The 27,240-nt window shown below is 32.9% G+C and overlaps 3 protein-coding genes across 10 annotated transcripts in view; 1 reads left to right on the forward strand and 2 right to left on the reverse strand.

Annotated features, from left to right (window-relative positions):
* The window catches only part of LOC127713415 (uncharacterized), a 30,695-nt gene extending 12,702 nt beyond the window's left edge, over positions 1 to 17,993 (reverse strand). Inside the window, exons 1-12 of one of the 5 annotated variants that reach the window (XM_052219784.1) lie at positions 15,744 to 17,841; positions 15,323 to 15,537; positions 14,759 to 15,029; positions 12,433 to 14,519; positions 9,773 to 9,868; positions 7,617 to 7,821; positions 6,689 to 6,797; positions 6,033 to 6,195; positions 5,293 to 5,398; positions 4,017 to 4,119; positions 844 to 991; positions 369 to 573 (exon numbers count right to left, since the gene is read on the reverse strand). In XM_052219784.1, coding sequence (XP_052075744.1) covers positions 369 to 573; positions 844 to 991; positions 4,017 to 4,119; positions 5,293 to 5,398; positions 6,033 to 6,195; positions 6,689 to 6,797; positions 7,617 to 7,821; positions 9,773 to 9,868; positions 12,433 to 12,516 — 1,219 coding nt within the window. In that variant the 5' untranslated portion in view covers positions 12,517 to 14,519; positions 14,759 to 15,029; positions 15,323 to 15,537; positions 15,744 to 17,841. Of the gene's footprint in view, positions 1 to 368; positions 574 to 843; positions 992 to 4,016; positions 4,120 to 5,292; positions 5,399 to 6,032; positions 6,196 to 6,688; positions 6,798 to 7,616; positions 7,822 to 9,772; positions 9,869 to 12,432; positions 14,520 to 14,758; positions 15,030 to 15,322; positions 17,842 to 17,875 lie in introns of those variants that run through there. The other 4 variants (XM_052219785.1, XM_052219783.1, XM_052219782.1 and 1 more) reach the window with 4 other exon arrangements.
* The window catches only part of LOC127713229 (structural maintenance of chromosomes protein 6-like), a 396,756-nt gene that overhangs the window by 49,979 nt on the left and 319,537 nt on the right, over positions 1 to 27,240 (reverse strand). The window lies entirely within an intron of this gene.
* Positions 17,986 to 27,240, forward strand: part of LOC127713555 (threonylcarbamoyladenosine tRNA methylthiotransferase-like) — a 29,144-nt gene continuing 19,889 nt past the window's right edge. For 2 of the 4 annotated variants that reach the window (XR_007987497.1, XM_052219794.1), the window contains exon 1: positions 18,111 to 18,275. The gene's annotated coding sequence lies outside the window, so the exon portion shown is untranslated. The other 2 variants (XM_052219795.1, XM_052219796.1) reach the window with 2 other exon arrangements.

Below are 27,240 nucleotides of genomic sequence, written 5' to 3' on the forward strand. Positions count from 1 at the left end.
TTACAAACAATTTGATAGGCATAGCATAAAATGAGGAAACACATTTTGATGCAAATTAAAACATATGACTAGAATATTTAAAGCAGCATCAGAATTGAAAATTTTAACTTTACCAGTCAAATTTTTCACATTAGGGTTAGGGTAATTTATGTTCATTTTTCTTCTAAGGACTTCAAAATATGCTGAAATTAACCCACATTTCTAATCAACAGAGTTCAAATTATTAGAAATTAAAAAGCATTGAACAAATGAAAATTTTACGTGGAGTATCCACACAACTGAGTTCGACAATGAGGTTCGACTGTTTTATCAAAGTTATGGTTCTTTATTCCCAAAACAATTTTATATACTGATGGGATGTTACATACCTAATAGAACAGCCAGTTTTGTTGCTGGTTCTTTATCCAGGTTCATCAAGTGGTTCTGCCTGAGTTTAGACAAATCTGTGTAAACCTCAGGGGATGGTTCATCGCTTTTCCTCTGTTCTAACAAGGCTAGATGAACTGCTGGTGTTTGGAAGTTACCTGATTTTACCAATGTATCTATTGTGTGCTTGTCTTCTTTACTGGACCACTGAAAACATAAATAATAAAATCGTTTCCATTAATATAAAAGCTATAAATATTCATGTTTCATATCAACAACATAAGGTATAAAACTTTTTGGTATATAAACTGTAAAATCATAAACATATAAATCTGCTCAAAGCAAATCATTCCCAGTAACAATTCCAGGTACATTACTTTCTGGTTTCCATGTGTATTTAGGTTATTGACAGTAGCTCTTCATTTTCAATTTCTGAAGTAAACCTGCATAGCAAGCAAAAAAATAATAAAGTCCTACTTGAATAGTGTATATGTTGTTTTCCGTGTAAAATGCTGGCCACATCGTTCCAATGCTCAGTTTACAAAAACCTATAATAGGACTGCCATCAGGGCTTTTTACTGGTATTTGTTCAAGTCTTGATCCCTGCTCCAGCTTCCTGTACAACCTATAAAATACAAAAAACATTTAAAAATAATGAATTTCATAATACAAAAGCAGAAATAAGTTACTATAAATTATTCAATTACTTCCCACATTAAATCAAAAATGGGTTGTCCTACTTGCTACTTACAAGACTTAAAACAGTTTCTGTAGAATCATTATTACATCCATTGTACCAATTATCATTGTTTATGGGTCCAAATATTTATGAAACTAATTAAAATAAAATGCTCCGCTGGGCACAGCTTGATATGACCACAGAGGTCGAACCCTGAACAGTTGTGGCAAGTATGGACACAACATTCAAGCTTGATAAAGTACTGAATTTGGATTGTGATTAAATATTTGACATAGCATAGGTTTCTGACACAGAATGAATGTGGTCTAAGAACTTAAAAATTTTTAATTTAACTATTCAAACCATATCATTATTATTTGCTTTTATATATGTAGGACTCTAAAGTGCGATGGGGACGCTAAAACGCGATAGTCACGCTAAAGTGCGATGGCCTACACTAAAGTGCGATGGTTTGATACGCTAAAGTGCGATGGTCTGTGCTTATCATTTGAACACGCTAAAGTGCGTTTTTCCCCAAAAGTATCGACGTTAGCAACGTTCGACAGCATGACGAGATTGTTTGTCCAGATTAAGGATTTTTATTACACAAGAAAAGAAAGAAGAGAGAAACAAATGATCACAATCTGGAACTATTTTTGTCGTTGCTTGAAGAGGTGAACTTAATTTGTAAAAATTGTAAAAAGAGCTTTAATCAAAACAGTTACTTTCTAATTGAATAATTCTATAAAAAAAATTACAATATGGTTTGTTATTTCTGTTAAATAATGAATATACTTCAACTAGACAGCAACCTGACGAACAGATGTGTAGTATCATTATAAAATATGATTGCCAATACGACAACTCTCTATCCACGACCTAATGTCATTGATGTATGCAACTTTAGGTATGACCTTTAACGCGGAGCATTGTCTTACACAACATATTATTTTTTATTAAAAAACGACTTCTACTAAATTCCGGATATACTAACTATACTGCAGTTTAACCATTACACTTTTTAGACAACTATCGTACTTTAAATAAAAATAAGAAGATGTAGTATAAACTATCAATCCAACCCCAAATGTCGTTCATGTATGCAACTAATAATCATACGGCCGTCAACGTAAAGCCTTGGCCCATGCTTCATAACAAGCTATATAGGGTTATAAAATGACCAGTGTAAAACAATTCAAAAGAGAAAGACTACGGCTTGATATATAAATAAAACAATAAACGAAAATGTAATAGGAACTCAGCAACAAACGAAAACCATTGCCTGAACCACATTCCCGTTACACCATCGGACTTTAGCGTGTCATACCATCGCACTTTAGCGTTATATCTGATCGCACTTAAAAAAAAACAACCATCGCACTTTAGCGTCTGACACCATCGCACTTTAGCGTAGACCATCTTCCTTTAGCGTGACCATCGCACTTTAGAGTACCAACGTACTTTAGAGTTCTACATATATAAATCAGAAATAACCAATTTAAAATGGAAAATTTTAAAGAAAAAAAGGGGAAAAAAAATCCCCCCCCAAAAATTTTTTGAACCCCCTTATGATTCATCACCCCCAAACTCAATCCCAGCCTTCCCTTTGTGGTATGGTACCTTGCAGTACAATTTCAGAGAGATCCATACACTTGAACACAAGTTATTGTCTGGAAACTAGAAAAATGCTTGTTTTTTTGCCCCAAATTCCTAAACATTTAGGGCAATTACCCCCAAACTCAAACCCAGCTTTCCCTTTGTGATATGGAACCTTGTAGTACAATTTCATAAAGATCCATACACTTACACACAAGTTATTGTCCGGAAACTAGAAAAATGCTTGTTTTTTGCCCCTTTTTGGCCCCTAATTCCTAAAATTTTGAGGCAATTACCCCCAAAATCAATCCCAGCCTTCCTTTTGTGATATGGTACCTTGCAGTACAATTTCAGAGAGATCCATACACTTGAACACAAGTTATTCTCTGGAAACTAGAAAAATGCTTATTTTTGGCCCCTTTTTGGCCCCTTATTCCTAAACGTTTTGGGCAATTATCCCCAAACTCAATTCCAGCTTTCCCTTTGTGATATGGAACCTTGTAGTACAATTTCAGAATGATCCATACACTTACACACAAGTTATTGTCATGAAACTAGAAAAATGCTTGTTTTTTGCCCCTTTTTTGGCCCTTAATTCCTATAATTTTGAGGCAATTACCCCCAAAATCAATCCCAGCATTCCCTTTGTGATATAGAATCTTGTGGTACAATGTCAGAGAGATTAATACACTAACACACAAGTTATGTCTGGAAGTTACAAAAATGCTTATTTTTGGCCCCTTTTTGGCCCCTTATTTCTTAACTGTTGGTACCATAACCCCCATAGAGATCCATTCACTTAAACTAAAGTTAGAGTGCGAAAACCAATGTGTCTTCGGACGACGACAACAACGACGACGACGCCAACGTCATACCAATATACGACTTGCGGTCGTATAAAAATTACGAAGGCTATTCAATTACCATTGTTTATGGGTCCAATTATTTATGAAACTAATTACAAAAATTCCAAAGGCTATTTATAGTTAGTTAATAGAAATACCATTTGTAATAAAAAGTATTCATATTTTTTTTTTTCTGACAAGAGTTCTGGAATTAATGACATCACCATACTTTATCATATAATTTTGATCATTACAGAGAAGATATATTTCAAAAAACAATCAGGATATGAATCTGGAATTTGTAATAGAACATTATGAAAGTTTAATGCCACATCTTGATATGTTATGGATAAGATAAATCCAAAATTCAATTTACAAATTTAATGGAATATTGAAAAAAAAGAATTGTATAAAAGTATTTGATAAAATATTTCCTTTGACTTGATAATAGTATCAGCAGAACATGTTAAAGTCTAAAATTTTACCTACTTAGACTTCATTTTGTGGAAATTGCACAGAGAGACTCTTACATTATTTTTGAATCCTGTAATGAACCAATGACTTTTTGAAATTCAAACCATTCATTGGAAACATTCTTTAAATCAATCATAAACTGTGTCTTCTTTTTATCACCTACAAATAAATGCAGATGATGTATTGGAAAAAACAAGCATTCTGAGAGTATTGCATGGCAATACATAGTCCCCTACCAGTTAAAAATTCATTTTACTGGAACAAAATGCTAACTTGATCTATAACTTTGCATGGTGTAAGCTATATAACAAATATCAAGTCAATATCTTCAAGCATGACAAAAAAAAGTGTGGAAACTGATTATTTAAGTGAATTTTCTAAGTCCAAGGACCATAACTCTGCACAAAATCATCAGGACGGGAAAAAAATTGATCTTGATCTGTAACTTGTCATGATAAAACTTTATACCAATTATCAAATCAATATCTTCAAGCTTGACGAAAAAAAGTGCAGAAAACTGATTATTTGAGTGAATTTTCTAAGTCCAAGGACCATAACTATGCACAAAATCATCAGACCGGAACAAAATTCGATCTTGATCTGTTACTTGTCATAATAAAACAATACACCAAATTTCAAATCAATATCTTCAAGCACGAAGAAAAAAAGTGTGGAAAACTGATTTGCCAGACTGACTGACTGACGGACAGACAGACAGACAGACAGACAGACAGACAGACAGACAGACAGACAGACAGACAGACAGACAGACAGACAGACAGACAGACAGACAGAGTGCAAACACCCTTCGACTTCGTCGGTAGGGGACTAAAAACCAATATAGTATATTGCTAACAGATTTGAGTATGTGCTATGACAAGGACCAGACATGGATATGGTTAGAATACTTGTTATCTATGATAAAATAAACAAAATGAAAATAAGGAGATGTGGAATGATTGCCAATGAGACAACAATCCATGAGGACAAAGATGTGAACAATACAAGTCACCAAACAGACTTCATCAATGAGTAAAACCTGTACTGCATGATATAGTTTGAATTTTCTTTCTTTTTACATATAGAATGCATTGAATGCACTCTAGTGATGTAAACGGACTTTGACCTTAACAATTGAATACTAGACTGTGTTGAATATGGGTGACCAAGAACCCCTTCTATTATCCTATTTCACATAATATAGTCAAGCCTTATCATTTTGATAATATGAACTCTATGTAAACCAAAAAGAAAATACCAGAAGTGTTCAAGTTGAAAATGAGTTAATTAATTTAAAATAATCAAAAACCATGAAAAGGAAGATTTACAAACCTTCACTTTCTGACAAACTAATAATACTTCCATCTTTTAGAACTGTTGACAAGTTCATGTCCTGTATTCTGTATATAATTCCTCCTAAGTGATCAGTTGGCTTTACCTGAAATACAACATATGATTTATTAGTATATGGCCATATGAGTTCATTTCACTGAGAAATGTAAAATAAAAGAACAAAAACCAGATGTTTGAACACTTTTAAACTATTTCTGAAGTAGAAAATTTGGGAGCTTAATTTTATTTTATTTTCTCTAGAATGTTTTTTTTTAAAAGATTTATTAGATTTAATGCACAATAATATCTTTTAACCTATCTAATAAGATATAACATTCAGTTTAATCATAATTTATAAGATATAGTGGTTTTTTATCGGTTATTTCAGTCATTGGGTTGCTGTCTCATTGAAGTACCCAACATTTCCTTTTAAACATATCTACTAGAAGACATATTCAGTAACTTTATTACAAATATGAATAAAAGAAGATCTGAAAGATGTCTAGAGTTCATTACATAGTCTTCAATAATAGACTGGTTTCTATGCATATCTTTTATCTCAAAATGTTTGAGTTATTTCTGTTATCAAAATTCAGAATGAAAGAAACTAATGCATGAGGACATTCATTTTACATTAATTAAGAGAGAAATTTACACAGGGATGAAAAGTTCAAAGACATGAATTCTGAAAACCTTCTATCTTCACCGACAAAGTAAAAACTCTTGTAAATATACTTTACCTTAGATATACATCCTGCTAATTTTACAGCAAGTTTGTTGAATTCTATTGGCTGATTTATGCTGAAATCTGTTACCTCTGTTTTCTGCCTACCAATACTAACTATAACTTTGTTTGAGTAACTAAGCCATAATATCACCATGGACACCAGTGGCAGTTTATTTCTGAAAGCATATTCTAATATATATCAACATTTTCCAAACACAGTCTGTACATGAGCAATGTTAACAATGATCAAAATACACAAAAAATAATGACTGTGCACTAAAATAAGAGCTCAAAAGTATTTGAATTGTTACCTGTATGTTTTCCTATTATATAGAATGCCCAATCTCAAAACCAAAAAGTTTATTTAGCCTTCTTCAGCATCAAAATCTTAATCATAATGACATTTTTATAACTTCATTGAACAATCTGTCATTTCTTATCAACTGGACAATTAAGATTAAAAATATAAACTTCAAAATTTGGTATAAAGATATTTTTATGCTTCAAGTGTTATAAGGTTTTTTTAACCAATCAATGTTAGTTTACTTCAGACTTCATGGTTCTTTCTTAGTTTCCATAATAATAACTATATACTTTATTCACAGATCAGGTGCAGACATACTGTTAGTTCTGTTTTTCTGACATTTAAATCTAGAAAATAAAAATTACCTGACAACTATATATAGTCCTGAAATGGATGGATAAAGCTGACATGATGGACAATTGTGCATTATAACAATAGGATTTCCAATTTCTCTGTTCTCTAATTTTTCTTCATCTGCATAAAAAAAAATGCATTCACTACTCTACATATTGCAAAACTTCATGCAATAATTATTTCTCATTCTTTCCTATTGTATTAACTGAACATTTTCAAAACGAATTCAAAGAAAATAAGAGCACATGATTAATCATTAATGTTGAAACAACATTTTGTGTGTACACAATCCTTACAATCCAGCTTTCAGCTTTGCTGTTGTAGTTTATTCATATTTTATGGCAAACCAATAACAGCAGTATTAATTGTATCTCATTTTTTTTAATTGATATTTTTGTTGTTATAAAAATCAAAAAGTTAATGTAAACTGATAATTGTAGGTGACACACAAAAAACAGTATTATAGAACTGTAAAGCTGATAAAAGTAAAAAAAGATCCAAGGTAAATGTCCAGTGAACAATAAATATTGTAATAAAAATTTAGAATTTATCGCATGCATTAATTACAGAGATTATGGATTAGTTGACAAGACAAAAAATGTGAGACAATTTAATGAAATATCAGGAACTGCACCAGAACTGAAATACATATGTACAAGTTTAATTATTGTTATACTTATCATATGCCTATATTTTTACAATAATAAAAACATGGAAAAAAAAATTGTCAGATTCTGAATTTACAAATCTGCAAAAGAAACTCCACAACTAGCCAGTAGATAATGTTTTACTATTATTTAAAGCAGCAAAATAAGACTAGCTGCATTTCAAACTTAAAGGAATTGTTAAAATAATTCTTTAAAAAAATTAACATTTATCTTTTCTTAACAAACAAAAATTTCATGAGAGATGATGTCAATATGCATATACAGTTATCACCTTCAGGCAGCTGTCTTTTACATATACAATATATTGTTCTATCCTCTACTTTGCGTTCTTCACACCAAAACAACGCATTCTGGGATGGGTGAAGACAGATACTAACAACAGATGTCTGATTTACATTACAAATATCAAGTGTCAACAAAAATGTCCATCCCTCTGTTTTATATCTCCAACAATGTACGTATCCACTTTCTTCTACCTGGTAAATATATACACATGCTAATTTAAAAGTTTTACAGTGGCCTTAAAATTGCAGATATTAACTGTACATGCTACAGTATGATAACTACCACTATGATACATAAAGGAGTTCAATTTTACTGCAGGCATTTCCAAACTTGAATGGATATTAAAATGTACTAACTTTTTTACATACAGGGTTTATCTACACAAAATTTTAGCAATGATACTTCTATTTATTAAGGTAATATTGGTCTACAAATTTTGTGAACCTACATATAAACTCATCTGATCTTTTATCTACAGTAAAATATGTGTGACGAGTATCAACAAACATTCAAAGAATTAGATTAAAAAAGAGAGATGACTCAGATGATCTGATTTTATTATAGACTGTACCATAATTCAACTTTTAGATATGTTTCAAGTAAACAAGGACTGTGACACCTATTTTCTTTTTATTCTGTAAAAGTTTTAACGAAGGATATGTGTTATAGTGTTCTTTTATTTGTCTTTGTAAATTATTAACGTTTACTGTTTGGTCCATTTTTTGGTAATATCCTTTTGAAGTGGCTTGGTACTTGTACATCCCGCCATTGTGTTGTTGTGCTGTTGTCATTTTTTGTATTCTTGTGTTTCAATGTTGCGTATGTGCTTTGTCTATATGCCATTTTGTTTTTCTTTGTTGACATATTTGTTTGTTTTTATAGCACTTGAGATTATAACACAATGATGACTGCTGTGCCCCTATTTTTGACATTTTTACCTATAATGTCTGTTTGTTTTGTTCACACATTGTTGTTAATATAATGGAATTTTATGCCACTGTCATACAAGTGAGAGGTTTAGCTAGCTTTAAAACCAGGTTTAATCCACCATTTTCTACATAAGAAAATGCCTGTACCAAGTCAGGAATATGACAGTTGTTTTTTATTCGTTTGATGTGTTTGAGCTTTAGATTTTGCCAATTGTTTAAGGACTTTCCGTTTTGAATTTTCATTGGAGTTTGGTATTTTTGTAGTTTTTCTTTTTTCTCCTTGCATTATATTTCAGGTTTCTATTGTCAAACTACATTAATCTTTTCTTCAATTGGATATGTATGATTGCATATTTCAAAGCGAGCAATTTTCAAATATGTGGTTCGATTTTGAACTATCATTTGAAATTAAATTTGCAGCAATTTAGCCAACCATGAAAAGCCATTTATGATATGGAACTGAAAAATCCTGATTTTCTCCAAAACATATTCTCTGGAAATTCTATTCTTTGAAAACATTTAAAAACTCCATATTTTTTACATCTTAACAATTTATTCTATGGTCCACTGCCCTTTAAAATGGCATAAATGAATAACTTCAGTATACTCTTTAAGATAAGAACATGTCCCATATCATGGCAGAGAAACTTTTTGTCTACAAATAATAATTGTGTTCCTCACATTGAGGCTCATTAGGGTTATTGACCCATTTTGGACACACAGTTAACACTGTTCTTACAGTGAAGAATTAAAAAATAACAAGCATTCTGTGAGTATTGCCTGGCATATAAGAAATATCAGTCAATATCTTCAAGCATGACGAAAAAAAATGTGAAAAATTGATTATTTGAGTGATGGACAGACAGACAGACAGACAGAGTGCAAACCTAAAACTTCGTCGGTAGGAGACTAAAAAAATCAATAAAAAATTAATATGATTGATTGATTGATTAATTGATTGATTGTTGGTGTTTTAATGCCATCTTCTGCACCAATAGCTATGTCGTGGCAGTCAATTTTTATTTGTGGATAAAGCTGGAGTAAATGCAGAGAACCACTGATATTTGGCAGGAAAACTGACAATCCTAGTCTATTAAGAATGGATTCCAACACAGCAAGTGATACAGTAGATGAACTACAAAATGTACTAAGACCACGCAGCAACAGAGGACCCCAAAAAAGTAATACAAATGGTAGCTAAATCAAAACTTACAATAAAAATCAGGCTGTAATTTGTGGCAGAAACTAAAATATCTAAAATTGGTGACTCTAATTCTTTACTGTCCAAACACTTTTCAAAGCTGTTGTTCTAAAAAAAACAAGCATATCTTAAATACAATATTTTTCATTTAATTAGTAAGAATAACAAGCATTCTGGGAGTATTGCATGGCAATACATAGTCCCCTACCGGTTAAAAATTAATTGTACTGGAAAAAAATGCTAACTTGATCTATAACTTGTCATGGTGTAAACTATATACCAAATATCAAATCAATATCTTCAAGCATGAAGAAAAAAAGTGTGGAAAACTGATTTGCCGGACTGACTGACTGACAGACAGACAGACACAGACAGACAGACAGACAGACAGACAGACAGACAGACAGACAGACAGACCAGACAGACAGACAGACAGACAGACAGACCAGACAGACAGACCAGACAGACAGACAGACAGACAGACAGACAGACCAGACAGACAGACCAGACAGACAGACAGACAGACAGACAGACAGACAGACAGACAGACAGACAGACAGACAGACAGACCAGACAGACCAGACAGACAGACAGACAGACAGACCAGACAGACAGACAGACAGACAGACAGACAGACAGACAGACAGACCAGACAGACAGACAGACAGGACAGACAGACAGACAGACAGACAGACAGACAGACAGACAGACAGACAGACAGACAGACAGACAGACAGACAGACAGACAGACAGACAGACAGACAGACAGACAGACAGACAGACAGACAGACAGACAGACAGACAGACAGACAGACAGACAGATGGAGTGCAAACCTAGAGTCCCCTTCGACTTCGTTGGTAGGGGACTAATGACTGGTATATTTTTTTCTGATTTAATAACTAGAGTGTTTCTTTAAATTAAGAGAAATTTGTCGGGTAAACATAAACTAGACAAAAATTCAAACAATCCAACAATATACAGAAACAAAAATATCTTATGTTGAACTCATAATCACCAAGTATAGATAAGTTGTGAATAAATTAAGCTAAAGTATACAAAGATCTGAAATCAATGCAAAATTTCCTAATTGACAAGACACTAATTAATAAACAAAGACAATAAAAGATGAGGTATTAAAACGTATCAGGTCTTATGAGTACTCAACAGTTCCATTTTTATCTCAACAACGCAACAATAAAGGGTACAGACTACAGAAAAAAAGAACAAAACAAAAATCAATTTAGAAAATTAATAATTTCAGCATTACAGAAACAACAGAAAGTAAAACAATATCAAATATTATTTTTTTTTAATGCTAACAGTAACTAAATTCTAGCTAAAAAAGGTTAATATGCTTATAAGAAAATCATTCCTTTTTAGTCTAATAATAGCAACTGTACTATCAATTAGATTTGACTCCTAGGGTTTCTTATGTATAGCGATGTGGTAACCTGAAAATCTCTTTTCTAACAATAAAACTGTCACTGTGAGGGCATAAGTTTAGTTGCACAGGATGTACCATATTATATATGCAGCCATGTCTTGTTGGATTGAGAATATTAAATCTGATGCCTCCTGTAGAAAGAATGTGACACTCTCTGAATGCCAGATAACCCTTGCAACAACCATTATGGGATCTGTAGGTGACCTGATGAAATGTAAAATTTTTGCCCATTTCATAAAGCTATCAAGCATATCCTCTTTTTCTAAAGTAGTTTAAATTTCCCACCTTTCATCCCTGTAGACCTACTTTCCAGATTCAACCTATTTGGTTTATTTGTTTTGTTTTAAAATACAATAGCAAGTATATTTATTAGTGTATCCCATAAGAAGTAGCAATTGAAACATCACCATCAAATTAAAGGAAATTAACAATAAGAAAAGAAAAGTAAAGTAATTCTATGAATAAAAGAAGACTTGCAGTAAAAAAAAATGAAATGAGAAAACAATGATACAAAAGAAAACAAAACAAGAACGTGTCAATAGTACACGGATGCCCCACTCGCACTATCATTTTCTATGTTCAGTGGACCGTGAAATTGGGGTCAAAACTCTAATTTGGCATCAAAATTAGAAGGATCATATCATAGGGAACATGTGTACTAAGTTTCAAGTTGATTGGACTTCAACTTCATCAAAAACTACCTTGACCAAAAACTTTAACCTGAAGCGGGCACTATCATTTTCTATGTTCAGTGGACTGTGAAATTGGGGTCAAAACTCTAATTTGGCATTAAAATTAGAAAGATCATATCATAGGGAACAAGTTTACTAAGTTTCAAGTTGATTGGACTTCAAGTTCATCAAAAACTACCTTGACCAAAAACTTTAACTAAAAACTTTAACCTGAAGCGGGACAGACGGATGGACGAACGGACATACGAACATACAGATGAACAGACCGAAAAACATAATGCCCCTAGGTGGGGCATAAAAAAACATCTGTTTGTCAAAATTTTGATATACATTTGTACTATGGTTTCCATGAAATATTTTAATAGCATGGTAATTAAATGAAGATCCCCTTTTAACTATTAACACAAAAAACATGTAGTTATTTTCATCTTTTTTCTGATGTTATCTTACTTTGAAAAAGACATTTAAATGTATCATATAAGCAACTTCTGCATATTCCAAATACATGCTCTTTGAACAAGTTTGATTTACATACAATTGTTCTACTTGCTGATTTATTATCAAAAGTAAATAGTTGTCTCCCCTCCTTTACGGTGATGAAAATGTGTCCTGGAGTCATCCATATCTTGTGTATCTCCCCATATTTTTTTTCTACTACATCCTCATATAACTAAAAAGTAAAAGATATTAACTATATGAAATGCATAAAAAATAGAAGACAAATATGCATTATATATATTTTTCATGATTTAAAAACAGAGCAGGCATCTGTCAAAGGATAAAATTGGAAGCATGTGCAAGAAACAGTAAATAGATAACCCTTTATAAATGAAATGAGAACAAGCTTTTATTTAAATCTGGAATAAGTCACATCAATTTCTCTTAAATAAGTCAAAATGTACTTGTTGATGTTGTTAGCTTACAAAGATTAAAAACATGCTGTATACATATGATAGACTGTGAAATTCAAATTAGGAGATTCGGAAATTTTGGTCAGGAGTTCAGACCTCAGATCAGGAGGGTTTTTATTGACATTTTTTTTATTGTAAATTTAACCATCTGATGTAAAATCTGTCTTTTTTATGTGTTTTTTTCTTCAATCTTCCATTTGAATGGCATATCAATGTGGTTAAGTCTGTCTATTTGAATGAATAATTGAGAAGAATCTGTTTTTGTTTAGTTTTACATTGTTGCTTCCATCTTTTTTATTTGTTTTCATTGTCATTGGCTTAGAGATATAAGAGAAAAATAAGCTATGCATTTATTACATAATAAATAGATTAAAAATCAACAAACAATAACAATGGGTATGCATGGTTATAAGCACTAGTATTATGTTAGAAAACTAAGCATTGTCATTGTTTAAACTCTTTCAAAATATATAAGTTAAAGCACTGTCTATTTAGTTAATAATTAAAGAACTTTCTCAAAATTTAAGCACTGGTCTCTGGTAGGAGGTACATGCTGATTTGTCTGCTTTAACTACACTTGGCTCTGGCTTGTACAGGTAACAGTTTGTGTACTGATAGTTGTTTATCTTTGATGCTTGGCAGGCTGTGTATTGTCTTGGAGTCCAGGGAATCACTGATGTCTGTCTGGATCTTCGTCAGCATGCTGAAAGTCCTCTCTGTGTCTGCATTGGAATGTGGAATGGGTAGCATTATTTTTCTAAAACTGAAAGAGCAGATCAAACTGGGCTGGCCACTTGGAACCTTAAGTTGTGCCATAGACTGCCAGAACTGGTTCAGTGTTGTGTTTTCTTTGTAATAAGGTGACAGGTCTGACTTTGGAGAAAGGATGTAGTCACTGGCCTGGTCTTCAAGTTGTGATTTCTGGTCAGGACTCTAAAAGAGAAATCTGTCTGACAGACTGGCAACTATAAAATAAAAAAAACAATTATTATATATAAAATATATAGATATTTTCACAACATTAAATTAAAAACAATCATCAACAATTAATATACTACTGTGTGGTTTTTTTAATGTTTTTTAACTTGTCTCATTGGTGTTACCCCATATTCATTTTGTTTCATTCGCATGATTTGAAGTTACAGAAATTACACAATAAAGTAATAAACAAAACTTAAAATCTTCTGGTGACACATTCTGTTTGATCTCTGGGTTGATATAGGCAATAGTCTGCAACACTGTATCCTTGAAAGGAAACTTTGCAATCATGGTAGACACTGCTGTGCAGTTGAACTGTCTGACAGAGCTATAATAAACAAAAAAGAAAATTACCTCAAATTAATATTGCTAATAAATGTTAATATTAATCAAGCTTAGAAAATTAGTTGAAAAAAATTTGTGTACAGCTACTTTTGTCTCATTGTACATTGAATGATAATTGATTCATGTACATTTATTCCCCACAATAAAAAAAAGTTAAAAATACCTATAGAACCTGTTGACAACCACTGGTGAAAGATCCTCATGGTCACTGAGGGACTCACTAGCTGTCCAACCAATGGCTATCCTCTCGTTGTCATGCTGGTTCTCTGGACACTTTGGTGTTGTCTTGCTGCATGGTTATAACTTTGGTGCTAACAAATCTAGACATGAGCTTACGGAGGAGATGAACCATTTCTGTTTGCAGAAAACCAACCATAGACTCACTAGCCTGTAATGAATAATTATTATTATTTAAAGATGTAGATATTAAAATTAAAATAAATATTGTATTTAAAAAATATGTTTTTAAATGTACATCATATCATAATATATAATCAATCTCTAATATTTCTGGTGTCTGCTTTCATTTGGTTATTGTCTCTTGTCATTTTACGTCTTTACTTTTTATGTTGTCTCATGTACACATATCCAATCTAATAATACATCTATAATTATAAATAAAAATACCAGGAACATAGCATTCAAGTCAAACAGGAAGGATGAAGTCTAGGAAAGCAAAGTACAACCACATCTCATTGTTGACATGGAACTCTGCACACCTCATTATATGACATGGCTTCTCACTCTCTGGGTGACTCTGAAAGTAGGACTTAAGGGCTGGATGCTGCTGAAGTAATCTTTTGACACACCTCTCTAAGGACAACCATCTGGTACCACATTGCTTCAGCAGCTTCATGGGTTTTGTGTCAGTGAAGTCAAGGAAACTGGTGTACTCCTCCTTGCATTTTGAATTAAGAAAGATAAAACAAATGTAAAATTGAAAGTCATGAATCTTTTGTCAATATAACATATGTTAATAACAAAAGATCAATGACAAATTATTAAGAATGAACAGTTTTAGTACACACAATAATATGAAAATATCTTCACCTTATTCAACACAGTAAAAATTGAAACATTTACTTTTTTTGTTTGTTTAAAAAAATACAATCATAGTTTTATTGGATGTTGTTTCATAGGCATTTTCCCTCTTTGAATTAATTTAATTTTACAAATACCATTAAATAATACCTGTGATAAAAATGGAAGAAGACATCTATAAGCAGCTCATCTACTGGCAATGGAAGGTTCTTTACTGCTTTCTGTGCACAGATGTTTGCCATGTGACACACACAACCAACTCTTCTCTTGGGCTCTGGTGAGGACACTTGTTGTTTTTACCAATCATGACATTGCAATTATCTGATGAGTAGCCTACACAGTTGGACAATGGAATGCCCCTGTCACTGAAATAGAAAAAATATATTTATTGTATGAAAAACACATATGTAACACACAAATATATTTTATAAACACAATATTTTGTTAATCAAAATTATTGATACATATCTGTTCTTGTAGCTTTATTGTGTCTCATTCATTGTCTGTACATGTGCATCTATCTTATATGACTTTTTAAAATTTGATATAAAAATGTAAATTTGATATTTACCTAAATACCTGGTCTAGACATCTGAAGATACTGTCACTGGTACCAATGTTGCAGGTAGATATGCCAACAAAGTGTGTTGCAATCTTCTGAAGGGTCTGGTTGTAGACTCTGACTAAGTTGTTAAGTTTTTTGTTATCACCCTTGTCGTTGGACTTCCCAATCATTACAGCAAACTTCTCCACTTTACACATGTTGGTGACTTTGTTGTCCCAATGTGGTGCTAGGGCCTGAATTACTATGTGAGTGGTCTTGGTAGTTGGTAAGTTTGCATAAAAACTTCTGGGCAATAGGTGAGTCTGGATACATAACTTTCATACATAGAGTTAAGTGGTCTTCTATCAGAAAAGGAAGGTTGTGGTCTGCGATGAAGTTGTCAAAAACAGTCTCTGCATATGTTACTTTGTCAACGTTGTTGAACATGGATTTGACAGATGGAGTTGTTGAAACGGATCCATACTTGCGCTTGTGAGAAGAGGTCTCACTGTGTCTGGTAATGTCTTTACGGTCCCCATAACAGATCTTGAAGTCAACTTTGTAAGAAGTACAGTATGCCTGGTCTTTGCCATTTGAACTGGGTTTGCATCATTTAAAGTCAGCTTTCCAGGAATTGTTGAACTTTGTCATATATTTCTGTTGTTTTGCTAATGGTGTCTTTGAAGACGGAGATAACTGTCGTTTTGGCATTTTGAATTCATAATGATGTTCAAACCAAACATTTTGCTTATACGATTTTCCAGTCAGGTCAGGTAGCAAACAGCTCACATTGAGCTGAAACCATTTCTTTTACCAGTAATTTCTTATACAATAAATGTTTTCTTTTGCATCAAAACCTTCCGATCGATGTTTTGACAACAACATTCCATTTTTCTTTCAATGCCGGTATTTACCTTTAATCATCTTTGGAGTGTGCCATAAACAGAAGCCATATCGAGTAAATAATATCCCATCACCTGTTTTGATTGTTCGATCAAACTATTACCATTTGTTAATTAGCCGCATGACAGGGTCAAAATCTATACATGTTATGTAATCAGGTAATGTCAGTTACACTCATACGTTCAATACTCTTGGGTTTTTACGTCTTCAATAAGAAATATTTGTAAACAGGGTAGTAAAAAATGGTGTCTGAAAATTGGAGGGGACCCCTGAAAACGGGATTATATTATACTCCCGTCGGGAGGTACACATGTATGATGCTGACATATCTGTTTTTATGATAAGAAATACATAGAATTTTAATTAGATAATTCTTTAATAAGATAAAAATGTTACCTGAAAAAAACAGCCAAGACCATGTGTTTGTTTACATATGTAACTGAATGACAACATAAATAAAATGCCTAAAAAGCATGACCAGCATCCGGGATGATTTTGCATTTCAGCTTTCTCTTAGATATATTATTCATGAAATTTGGTAAATCTGGTTATTTTATTGTTCAGGCCTCAATCATGAAGATGATGACATATGCTTATATATAATTCTTAATTTATGTAGTATATTTCTGATTATTGTAGATATAACGTCAAATCAACAAACATTGGCAGATAATACACCTTATTGCTATTTGGTCCAATCCGTAAAAAAACAGTCACTAAGACAACTTCCTGTTTGGGTCATCCGGTACCAAAACAAAGGTTATCAGTAACGAGCTGAGGGAGGAAAAAATTTAGAAAGCGAACACTCTGAAACTTTGATAGATTTTGATCCACTTTTTCGAAACTCAAATTAAAGTAAAAAAATATTTTGTTTGATGTGTTTACGATGGTTTAAACAGGTCTCTTTTAAAAGTATAATGCATGATGCATTGTTTCAACAGGGCCACAGTTAGCTTCAACTCGATGAAAAAGTTGTGTAATATTAGAACTTACCCAGAAAGGAATAAATAGCGATAAGGTGTAATGCTACCCTACATGTACATCGATATGCTAAGGTGTGCAGAATGTGTAATGTCATTGCACAAAATGAAATAATACATTGCTGGGTAACATACTTCATCCTCTTACACTGTTACACAGGACACTAACACTACCTGTCTCATATAAGGTAGTGTGAACTTTTATTGTGATTTGTTGATGTTTTCATTGGTGAAGACTGAATAAATTAATGTAACATGCATTCTTAAAAGTGTAACCTTTGATCGTGAAACAGGATAACAATCTGTTGCTACTTTACAGCTAATTGTCATAGTGGGATTCTACTTTCATTTTCATGTGATATAAAGAGCTCTCTAATTTGGAGGTTAAAATCTGAGATTCACGTTGAACTTCCGGTTGCATGAAATTTCAACAGAAATTAAAAAGAAATGACAAGTGTTCCATAGAACCATAGAATTATCAGTAGGGGATTGAATTTAGAGTGTATACATATTTGTTTATATAATAGTTGATGAAAATTTCTCCGGAGCATGTTTTAATCAGTGAAACATATATACTACAGTATACATTTTGTGTACGTCTCTGGACAGACTTAGCCTTAGGGCAAGTGCTAAACTGGACCCCTGTTGTGTTCACTTATCGCTACACTAACAACAGGTACGGCCTAAATCTCGCGGTCAGAATGCTGACCACGTTATTTAATAAATTCAGCGAGACTAGTGCATCATGTGATGTGTTTACTATGTATAATTTATATGAACAGGAATTTTAATGGGAAATTAGCACATTCCTATCCCTATTGAGTTCTCAAGGAAATGAAAGATACCAGCTCTGTTTGTCAAGAATGTGATAACATGCTCGTGGGACATTTTTCTGTGCTGCCACAGTGCATCGGTTTTCAATAATTGAAGCAAATCCTATCACATTACCATGGTTAATTGTGGATCTCTCTTTGTGGAAATCCAACCGTAATCTGTTTCTATTATATAAATGAAATTGAATGTTCAAAAGATCTTTAAAAAATCAGTGAATATTTGATTGATCAACATTAAAAAAATAAAATTTTGTACTTATCATTCTAACGCTCAGAATTTTCAGTCAGATAAGTTTTGATTTATTGTTTACATCTACCTAAAATAAAATATATTGTCATATTTTGAATCTTGTTCATAGGTCAGACAATAGTATACTAAATATATATAATTTGTCCCAGCATAGACAAATATATATATAGAGAATAATACATGGCAAAATGCGTATCACATGCCGTATCATCACGAGATACCAATATCAGCCCTAGGGCCTTTAGGTTACCTTCAGATTTATTTTTGCTTTGTTTTAAAAGCTTAATCATATATATGAACTGCTTTTAAAATCATTCATCCGAAGCACCTGGGTCACCTTACAATTTGCGTCCTGTTGTCCATAGAAATATTTTGTTTATTGTATTGTTTTGTTGTTTATTTTTGTTTTGTATGGTATTTCATTGAGTTCTTTTTATCCTCCTTTAAATTTTGTACTATATAAAACACATTCTGAATAAAACCTGTTAATAAAAAAATAGTAACAATAAACCAACAATTTAATAACACATATACTGTTATAAACAAGAGACTACTTTGAGACTGGTGAGTAAAATGTGAACTTTTGAAATATCAAAATTTAAAGTTTAACCCTCTTGCTGCCGGTTGTTTTTTTGTGGTTGCATTTCGTGTGCCAGAAAATATGAAAGCTCGACGTCTGTGACGTCCATGACATCACATGCCAAACAATGACGTAATTCGATAAATGACGTCACGCCCTAAAAACCGTTTCATTTGGGACCATTGAAAAAAATTTCACTATTTAATCTTCAGGATTTTATTTGAAAGAGATACAGAAAGGATGAGAAGCTTGCATAAATCAAAACATGGACTTCGTGTAAATTTAGTCGGAATCACTACTGTCATAAATGAGAAATCCGAGTAGGGGTGTGATAAAGGGTAGACATGCGATAAAGGGGTGTGATAAAGGGTCCGCATCAAAGTTGAACGATGCGGAATAAACAGCAGGCTATTTATCAAATATTTAAAACTACTGTATTTACTACTAAATATATGATAAAAAAAAATATATTATACTAGCAGAGATATATAACAATTTTATCATATGTCTCTGATACTAGTAATACGTCCAGGTATCATGTCTTAAATTTTAAAATCTACACAAAATTTATACGATATGAATAGCTTGCCGTATGGAGTTAATTAACAGATACTTATTTCTTTTGCGGCATGGCAGTATTAACATTTGAGGTCAAGTTGTCAAAAGTTCCTGTCAATATCATTGGTCAATTTCGTAGCGAATCGTTGGATTTGTAAGACAATTAATGCCAAGGTGACAATGGCTCCATCCCGTTTCCTTCGGTGCGAAGCTTTAGGTAGCAATAAACATGATAAACAGTTAGGAAAAAATATTAAAATTTACTCTCATAAATTTTACCATCCCCTTTTCCTTGCTTTCTTGCAAATTAAGCTTATTGTTTGTGTCATATATGTGCATATGTATGTTATCAGTATCTTCCATAGATTTGATATCTAGTAGTTAAAATGGTAAAATATAATTTCTTTTTGGTGTATCCATGGCAACTATCTGCATTTATTTGCTATAAAATATTGCAAAAAGGGGGGAAAAGATGTCACATATTTCCCAAAAAATTTGGCCAGAAGTAGAATTTCAATCCCTTGGAGTGACGTATATACCTTTTCTGAAACTGTTTACATATATCTATCAGGAAATCAAATAAAAATCATATGTCTTTCATCTCATTTTTTTGTAAAATTGCGTCAAAAACTTTGTGTAGAAAAAAGTGTATGTAAACATTACATTAATTTCTGGACCTACGGCCGGTCAAGCTATGAAAATACGGACAGTCAAACAGAAAATAGCCCATAAAACATGAAAAAAATACTCTTGATGTTCTTATAAACCACCTTTGAAGGCTAAATAGTAAATTAGTACTCAGCTGTTTAAAAACGAATTTTATTGCACAATAACTTTCATATTTAAAAAATCCACAGGGGCCAAAATGCGAAACCAAACTCCTAACTGTGTATTGCTACCTTAGATGGAATGGCGGACCAGTTTAGGAAAGTGCAAGGAAATTATCCACGTTTGTTCGCACCAAATCTTATTTGCCCCCAATCACGTTCGCCCTGATTTATTTCCCCTTAATATGAGGCAGGTATTAAAAAAAAGAGCAAGTCTGTTAAATATCTTTGTTATTCAGTCTTACACAATTTTTGTAACTTTTTTAAGTCTTATATCTCATTGTTACTTAGGAAATCATTGTTCATACTTTGTGCAATGTGTGAAGGGATTGCTTCCCTTAGTACATGTAAATTTATAGATACATACACTACAAACCAGTAAAAGTCTGAAATGGCCTATATCTGTACTCGACTGTACTGATTTTTACTCGACCAGTCTGAATTGGTCTGAATTTTACTCGACATTACTCGACTCCGGTCTTAACCGTACTCAACTGTACTGATTTGTACTTGACCCTTATCTTTGCCATTGAAAATAGTCTGAACTATTACTCGACCAGTCTGAAACAGTCTTAACCCATTCTCGACCTGTACTCGACCTATTTTTTTCAGTCTTAACCATACTCGACCAAAGGTCTGAACAATACTCGACCAGTCTGAACCATACTTGACCAAATAACCTCTACTTTTTCTAAATTTCAACTGTTAAAATAAATATCTTTTTAACTGACATGACAACAGCAACAATAAAATAAAGATATATTATAAAAACAGATTTTTACATTCTTACATGATTCTCAGATTTATCGAATAGAGATAGTTAAATCAAATTATCTTATATAATAATTTAATTATATCAATTTTAAAGCTTTAGAGTTTTGTTAAAAAAAGATTTTCTTTTACCTAAAAACCACACCTATACTGAGGGTAATTAAACCTTATTAAGGTGCTTCTTGTTTGGCATGTGTTTTTTTTTTTAAATTAAGTTTCCTAAATTCCTAAATAAAAACTACATAGGTTTCATGGTTACATACAAAAAATGTACAATAGTTATATAATTATCTTTTTAATGAGGTAACAACAGCCAACAAAATCACTGAAATTGTTTAACCTTATTTTAGAAATATATCTATTATTATAATTTGGGATATATTATATACAATATATATCAAAAAGGGATAAAAATTAAAGAAATTAATAAAATTGTTCTTCTGATTAGTGGTGAAGTATAAAGTAATAACTCCTGCTTGGAGCAAACTCATGAAAAAGATCACACCTGGTCAGAGAGTATTAAATTCTAAACAACATTCATTCAAAATTGCAACATCCTATTAAACTTAAATCGCAAGGCCTTTTGAATTCACTAGATAAGTAATACACGAGTTTAAGAAAAATAAGGCCTTCTTTTTACCTGTAAAACACACATGTACTGAGCTAATTAAACCTTATTAAAGTGCTTCTTGTATGCCATGTCTTTAATTTTGACAAAAATTATTTAAATTTAATTGAAATAAATTTTTACTGGAACTTTTGAACACATTTCCTTTTTTAAAAGTTTATCACAGGATTACTATGGAAGTTCTATTATCATGATTATATTAAATTCTTGGTTTAATAAAACAAAGGTGTCATTTTTTAAATTTATTAAGTTGCTTTATATGCTATTTTATATACATTTTAATAAAAAAAATGTTCACTGCATTATTATTTTAACTCGACTGACACCATAAATCTATACAAGGCTTAAGTTAATGGTGAAAATTGTCCAGTAACCATAAAATATATCTGAAACATTCAAAAAATTTTCAATAACATTGAAAATATTAGTCACAATTCAGTTTTGAGATTATCTGATCAGCTTGTTTTATTTTTATTTTAAAGGTGATATATATTATAAGTTATATGGTTCGCTACTGACCCCCTACGGATCCATAGAGGGTTAGTAAAATCCATAGGGGGTGAGGCCGAAGGCCGAATCGCCTATGGATTTTATTCACCCTCTATGGTCCGTAGGGGGTCAGTAGTTAACCGTATAACGAATTTATCGCCCGCGAGACTTTTTTCCGCTGTGTTTTGTAGAGTAAACAATTAAACACATTAACATTGATAGATGACGTCACTATTAACAGTAAACGTGACGTCATGAACCCCCTATGAAATTTACTAACCCCCTACGGATCCATAGGGGGTCACCACGTAACGGCGTTAAACCAATCACAACGTGATAATTTACCAGCGGTGCGATAAGTATGTATATAAGTGTTGATGAATATGGTGATGAAGTTATATTATGTTTATTGTTCCTAAATTGATGAAATACAATAGATAGATACAAAACATAGGTCTAGGTTGGTTAAGACTTGGTCGAGTATGGTTCAGACTAGGTCGAGTATGGTTCAGACTAGGTCGAGTATTGTTCAGACTAGGTCGAGCATGGTTCAGACGCATATAAAATGGTTAAGTACTGGTCGAGTAAGGGTTCAGTACAAGTTCAGACTGTTAAGTATGGTTCAGACTACAGTCGATTATTATCAAGTAAATTTCAGACCAATTCAGACTGGTCGAGTAAAAATCAGTACAGTCGAGTACAGATATAGGCCATTTCAGACTTTTACTGGTTTGTAGTGATAGCTGTTAGCAGTTGAGCTAGGGAAGTACTTCTTTAGCTCAGTTGGTTAAAGCGCTACCTTGTAACACAAAGGTCCCAGGTTTGAGTCCTGGAGAAGACTGTGATTTTGTAATAAGAATCATGCTCTCCTGTTACATTTGAAGCCCAACCATAAAACCCACTATGTTTAGAAAGGATTTCTAGCCAGGGTATGTGTTATGAGAGTCATAATGGTCTGATGACTTGAGCTTGGGGAAGTGTGACACAATTGCTTCCCTTAGTACATGTAGTAGATACTTAGCCAGCTGTATGCGGTTGAGTTAGGGAAGTACTTTAGCATGTTCAGTTGGTTAAAGTGCTGCCTTGTCACACAGAGACAATGTGATTTTCTCAGAAGAATCATGCTCTCCAGTTTCAAATGACATTTGTGACGGGATTGCCTCCCTTGAGAAGTAGATACTTAGCCAGTCATAAGCAGTTGAGCTAAACACTAGGGTAGTTCTTCTTTAGCCAGTGGGTTAGAGCGCTGACTAATAATACAGAGGTCCCAGAGGAGACAATGTGATTTTGAAATGAGAGTTGTGCGCTCCTATTACCATGATTACACATTACATAAACCATATACACTAATCAGAAATCTGCATATAAATTTGAAATACTGTACATCATTGTCTTCCTAATTGAGGCCTGAACAATGAAATAGCCATATTTACCTAATTTCTTGTATAATAGACGACTTTTTTTATCGTGCTTTTTCCCGTAATTTCCAATATAACATTGTGTTATTAAGTCACAATAAGAGTGGATTGTTCTATGACATTCTTTACGCCTATTGGTTAATCTGTGTAACTCATTTATGAAAAGGAACTCAAATTGGTCTATTTTTAGGCAGTTAAGCTGCCTTATGCTAGCACCCTAGATTTGTGTTCTTCCTAACGAATGCTGAAAAAAGTGCCATTGTTGTAATCTAGCAGGCTAATATGTTATTTATAACTAATTGGACATTTTTTTCATTCTTTTAATTCTGGAATACAAAAAATATGACCAGAATAACCTTAAATGATCGTCGAACGACGCATAATATTTGAAGTTGCACATAGGAAATAGTGCTCAATAGAAATCCGTACGTAGTTTATTATCCCCTGTGCTTTTGGCTAAGATGGCAAAGAACAATTGTATGAAATTTTTCATCGCCGAAAATCTGTAATTACAAGTCGTTTATATTTCCCAAATGGCAAAATGCGCAGGAATATTGTTCATGTACACCAAATCTCTATGATAGAAGGAATAAAGTTATATATAGTACACATGTAGTCTAAGTTGGCGGTAATTTTAACTTACACGAAACGTAAGTTCGTTTGATTCTGATGATATAAAGTCCGATTAAGCGAAAGTACTCTTAATCATGATATTCTTTTAGTTTAAGAAGATTGTGATTATTTAATTGATTTCAATTAAATGTATGCACATTTAAATTCCTTTCTTTTATTAAATTATTCCGTTTATCACTGAACTTGTTGTTATTTTATGAATGAAAAACCGGGGGCGTGTTTTATTGGTCTCTTCTGCACATCTCCAGAATGTCTTCTGGTGAAGAGTTCAAAAAAATGAATCTGGGCCTCTTCTGGAGATATTATACGGAAGATCATTAAAACATAAATTCAATTTGCCGTCGAATATAGCAGATTTTTGTTATGTTGGATGACATAAATGAAGTTTACGATGATTTTATAGAAAGTTAAGATACGTCCGGTAGACATGACTGCAAGTGTGCTCTGTTCGTGACATTTTTCTTTGTTCTTTCCTCTAACTCAATTTTGCTAGACAAATCTGGCTTAAACCCCCACTATTTGATTTTTAAGAATAGTCTTAAACTGCACAAACATTCGTCAATGAACGTCTCGAATATGATCAAAAAGGACATCTTGTCTATCCATTTTTTTTAAAGTAACCAAACTTGATTATTTTTGTATAAAGCAAAGATATCGGAAAGTGTTCTCAAAATCATTTTTCTCTGGTTGTCCTTGGAAGAAAATCTTCTGGTCCTAACTATTATTTCTATTGCAAAATTTCGAACCACCACTTTTCAAAAAATTTTCCTTGTATATGTATATCAATATGCAAGTATACAATGTATACCAGACATTTCTCAGACTGTTTTTCTTTTTCTTTTTCTTTTTTTTTTTTTAATAAATCCGTTGGTTGTGTACTGATTGATACTACAGTTTGGGAGAACAAGATTTATTTCAGTACTAGTTGTTATCAGCTTTGAACAAACTTCCAGTAATTGCATACTCTTATTTCGGTGCTTTGTGTCTATTGTCTTAATGTAAGCTTTTTTGTGTGTGTCTCGTACCGATCTTTTGAGTTAATCTAATTGCAATTTATTTGTGCAGGTTGTTCTTATATTGTACTGTTACACCACTGTCCCAGCTTCGGGAAGGACTGCTCACAAACATGTGCTTGTACTGTTACACCACTGTCCCAGGTTAGGGGGCGGGTTGGGCCGGATCCCGCTAACATGTTTAACCCCGCCACATTCTGTATGTATGTGCCTGTCCCAAGTCAGGAGCCTGTAATTTAGTGGTTGTCGTTTGTTGCTGTGTTACATATTTGTTTTTCGTTCATTTTTTTGTACATTAATTAGACCGTTAGTTTTCTGGTTTGAATTGTTTTACATTTGTGATTTCGGGGCTTTTTATAGCTGACTTTGCGGTATGGGCTTTGCTTATTGTTAAAGGCCATACGGTGACCTATAGCTGTTAATTGCTGTGTCATTTTGTCTCTTGTGGAGGGTTGTCTCATTGGCAATCTTTATTTTTATATCAACCCTGCCATAATCTTTGTGTGCCTGTCCCAAGTCAGAATCCTATAGTTGAGTGGTTGTCGTTGGTTCAAGCCTCGACTCGTAATTGATATTTTGTAAATTATTTTGTAATGTAAAATTAGGCCGTTAGTTTTTTCGTTTGAATTGTTTCTCACACTTTTCAAGTCGAGCCTTTTATAGACGACTTTTAATACAGTATCGGGGTTTGTCATTGTTGAAGGCCTTAATTACCGTGTTGTCTATAATTGCTTACATCCACTTCATATTTGAACTCCGGTGGATAACGGTTGCCTCATTAGCAATCATGCATCTCTTCGTTTTTACATTATATACCTGAATTTTAAACTCGTGTTTTCCTGAACCGAGTCCTGAACATGCATGACATATTTGTCACTGGGCGTTAAAAATTAGCAACAAACAATCAATCAATTTAAAATTGTGTTAATTAAAAAAATTAATAAGAAGAAAAACCATTTGATATTTATTCATTTATTGGGATGGGGGACAGGAGGATTTCATATATGAATATAGTTGCCTCGTAAGAGCTGAAAAATAGGCATAATTAGCGACAGATTAAAAAAGTTAATAATGCCCTCTTCCCTTCCCCATCCTTCATCTATAAATTTAAACTGACCACCACGGAATAGCCAAACTTAGTGTTGAAAGTAGCGTTAAACAATAATCAATCAAAATCCCTTCCCTAGAATATCAAATAGTCGTCCCGTAACTGTTATTGTCCGTGTAGTTCTTATATTTATCCAGCTTATCGTCCTACATGGATGTCCTTCTAAGACTGTCATACCATAAAAACGTTTATAACACAGCTCACATTCTTATATAGCTGCATTCATAAATTTATTAATGTCATTTAGACTTAACGACGCCATGTTTGTTATGTGCCTCTACCGTCTAAACTACCTATCAAAAAAGAAGAGGTGGAAGAGAGCCAGAAGATCTTCCCTATTCAAAAAAACAGAAATGGACCTCTTCTGGCTCACTACCGAAGAACAAAAAAACACGCCCCGGAAATCGACGTAATCAATGTCGACCAATCAGGTCGATGTTTTAAGAAATGCGGAATAACTCGTCCCAGAGACAAGTCGGACCGAGTCCACTCGGACCGTCTAAGAAAACAACTCGGACCCCTTGTCAGATTAA

Source organism: Mytilus californianus, unplaced genomic scaffold (genome assembly GCF_021869535.1).
Source record: "Mytilus californianus isolate M0D057914Y unplaced genomic scaffold, xbMytCali1.0.p SCAF_1, whole genome shotgun sequence".
NCBI lineage: Eukaryota > Metazoa > Mollusca > Bivalvia > Mytilida > Mytilidae > Mytilus > Mytilus californianus.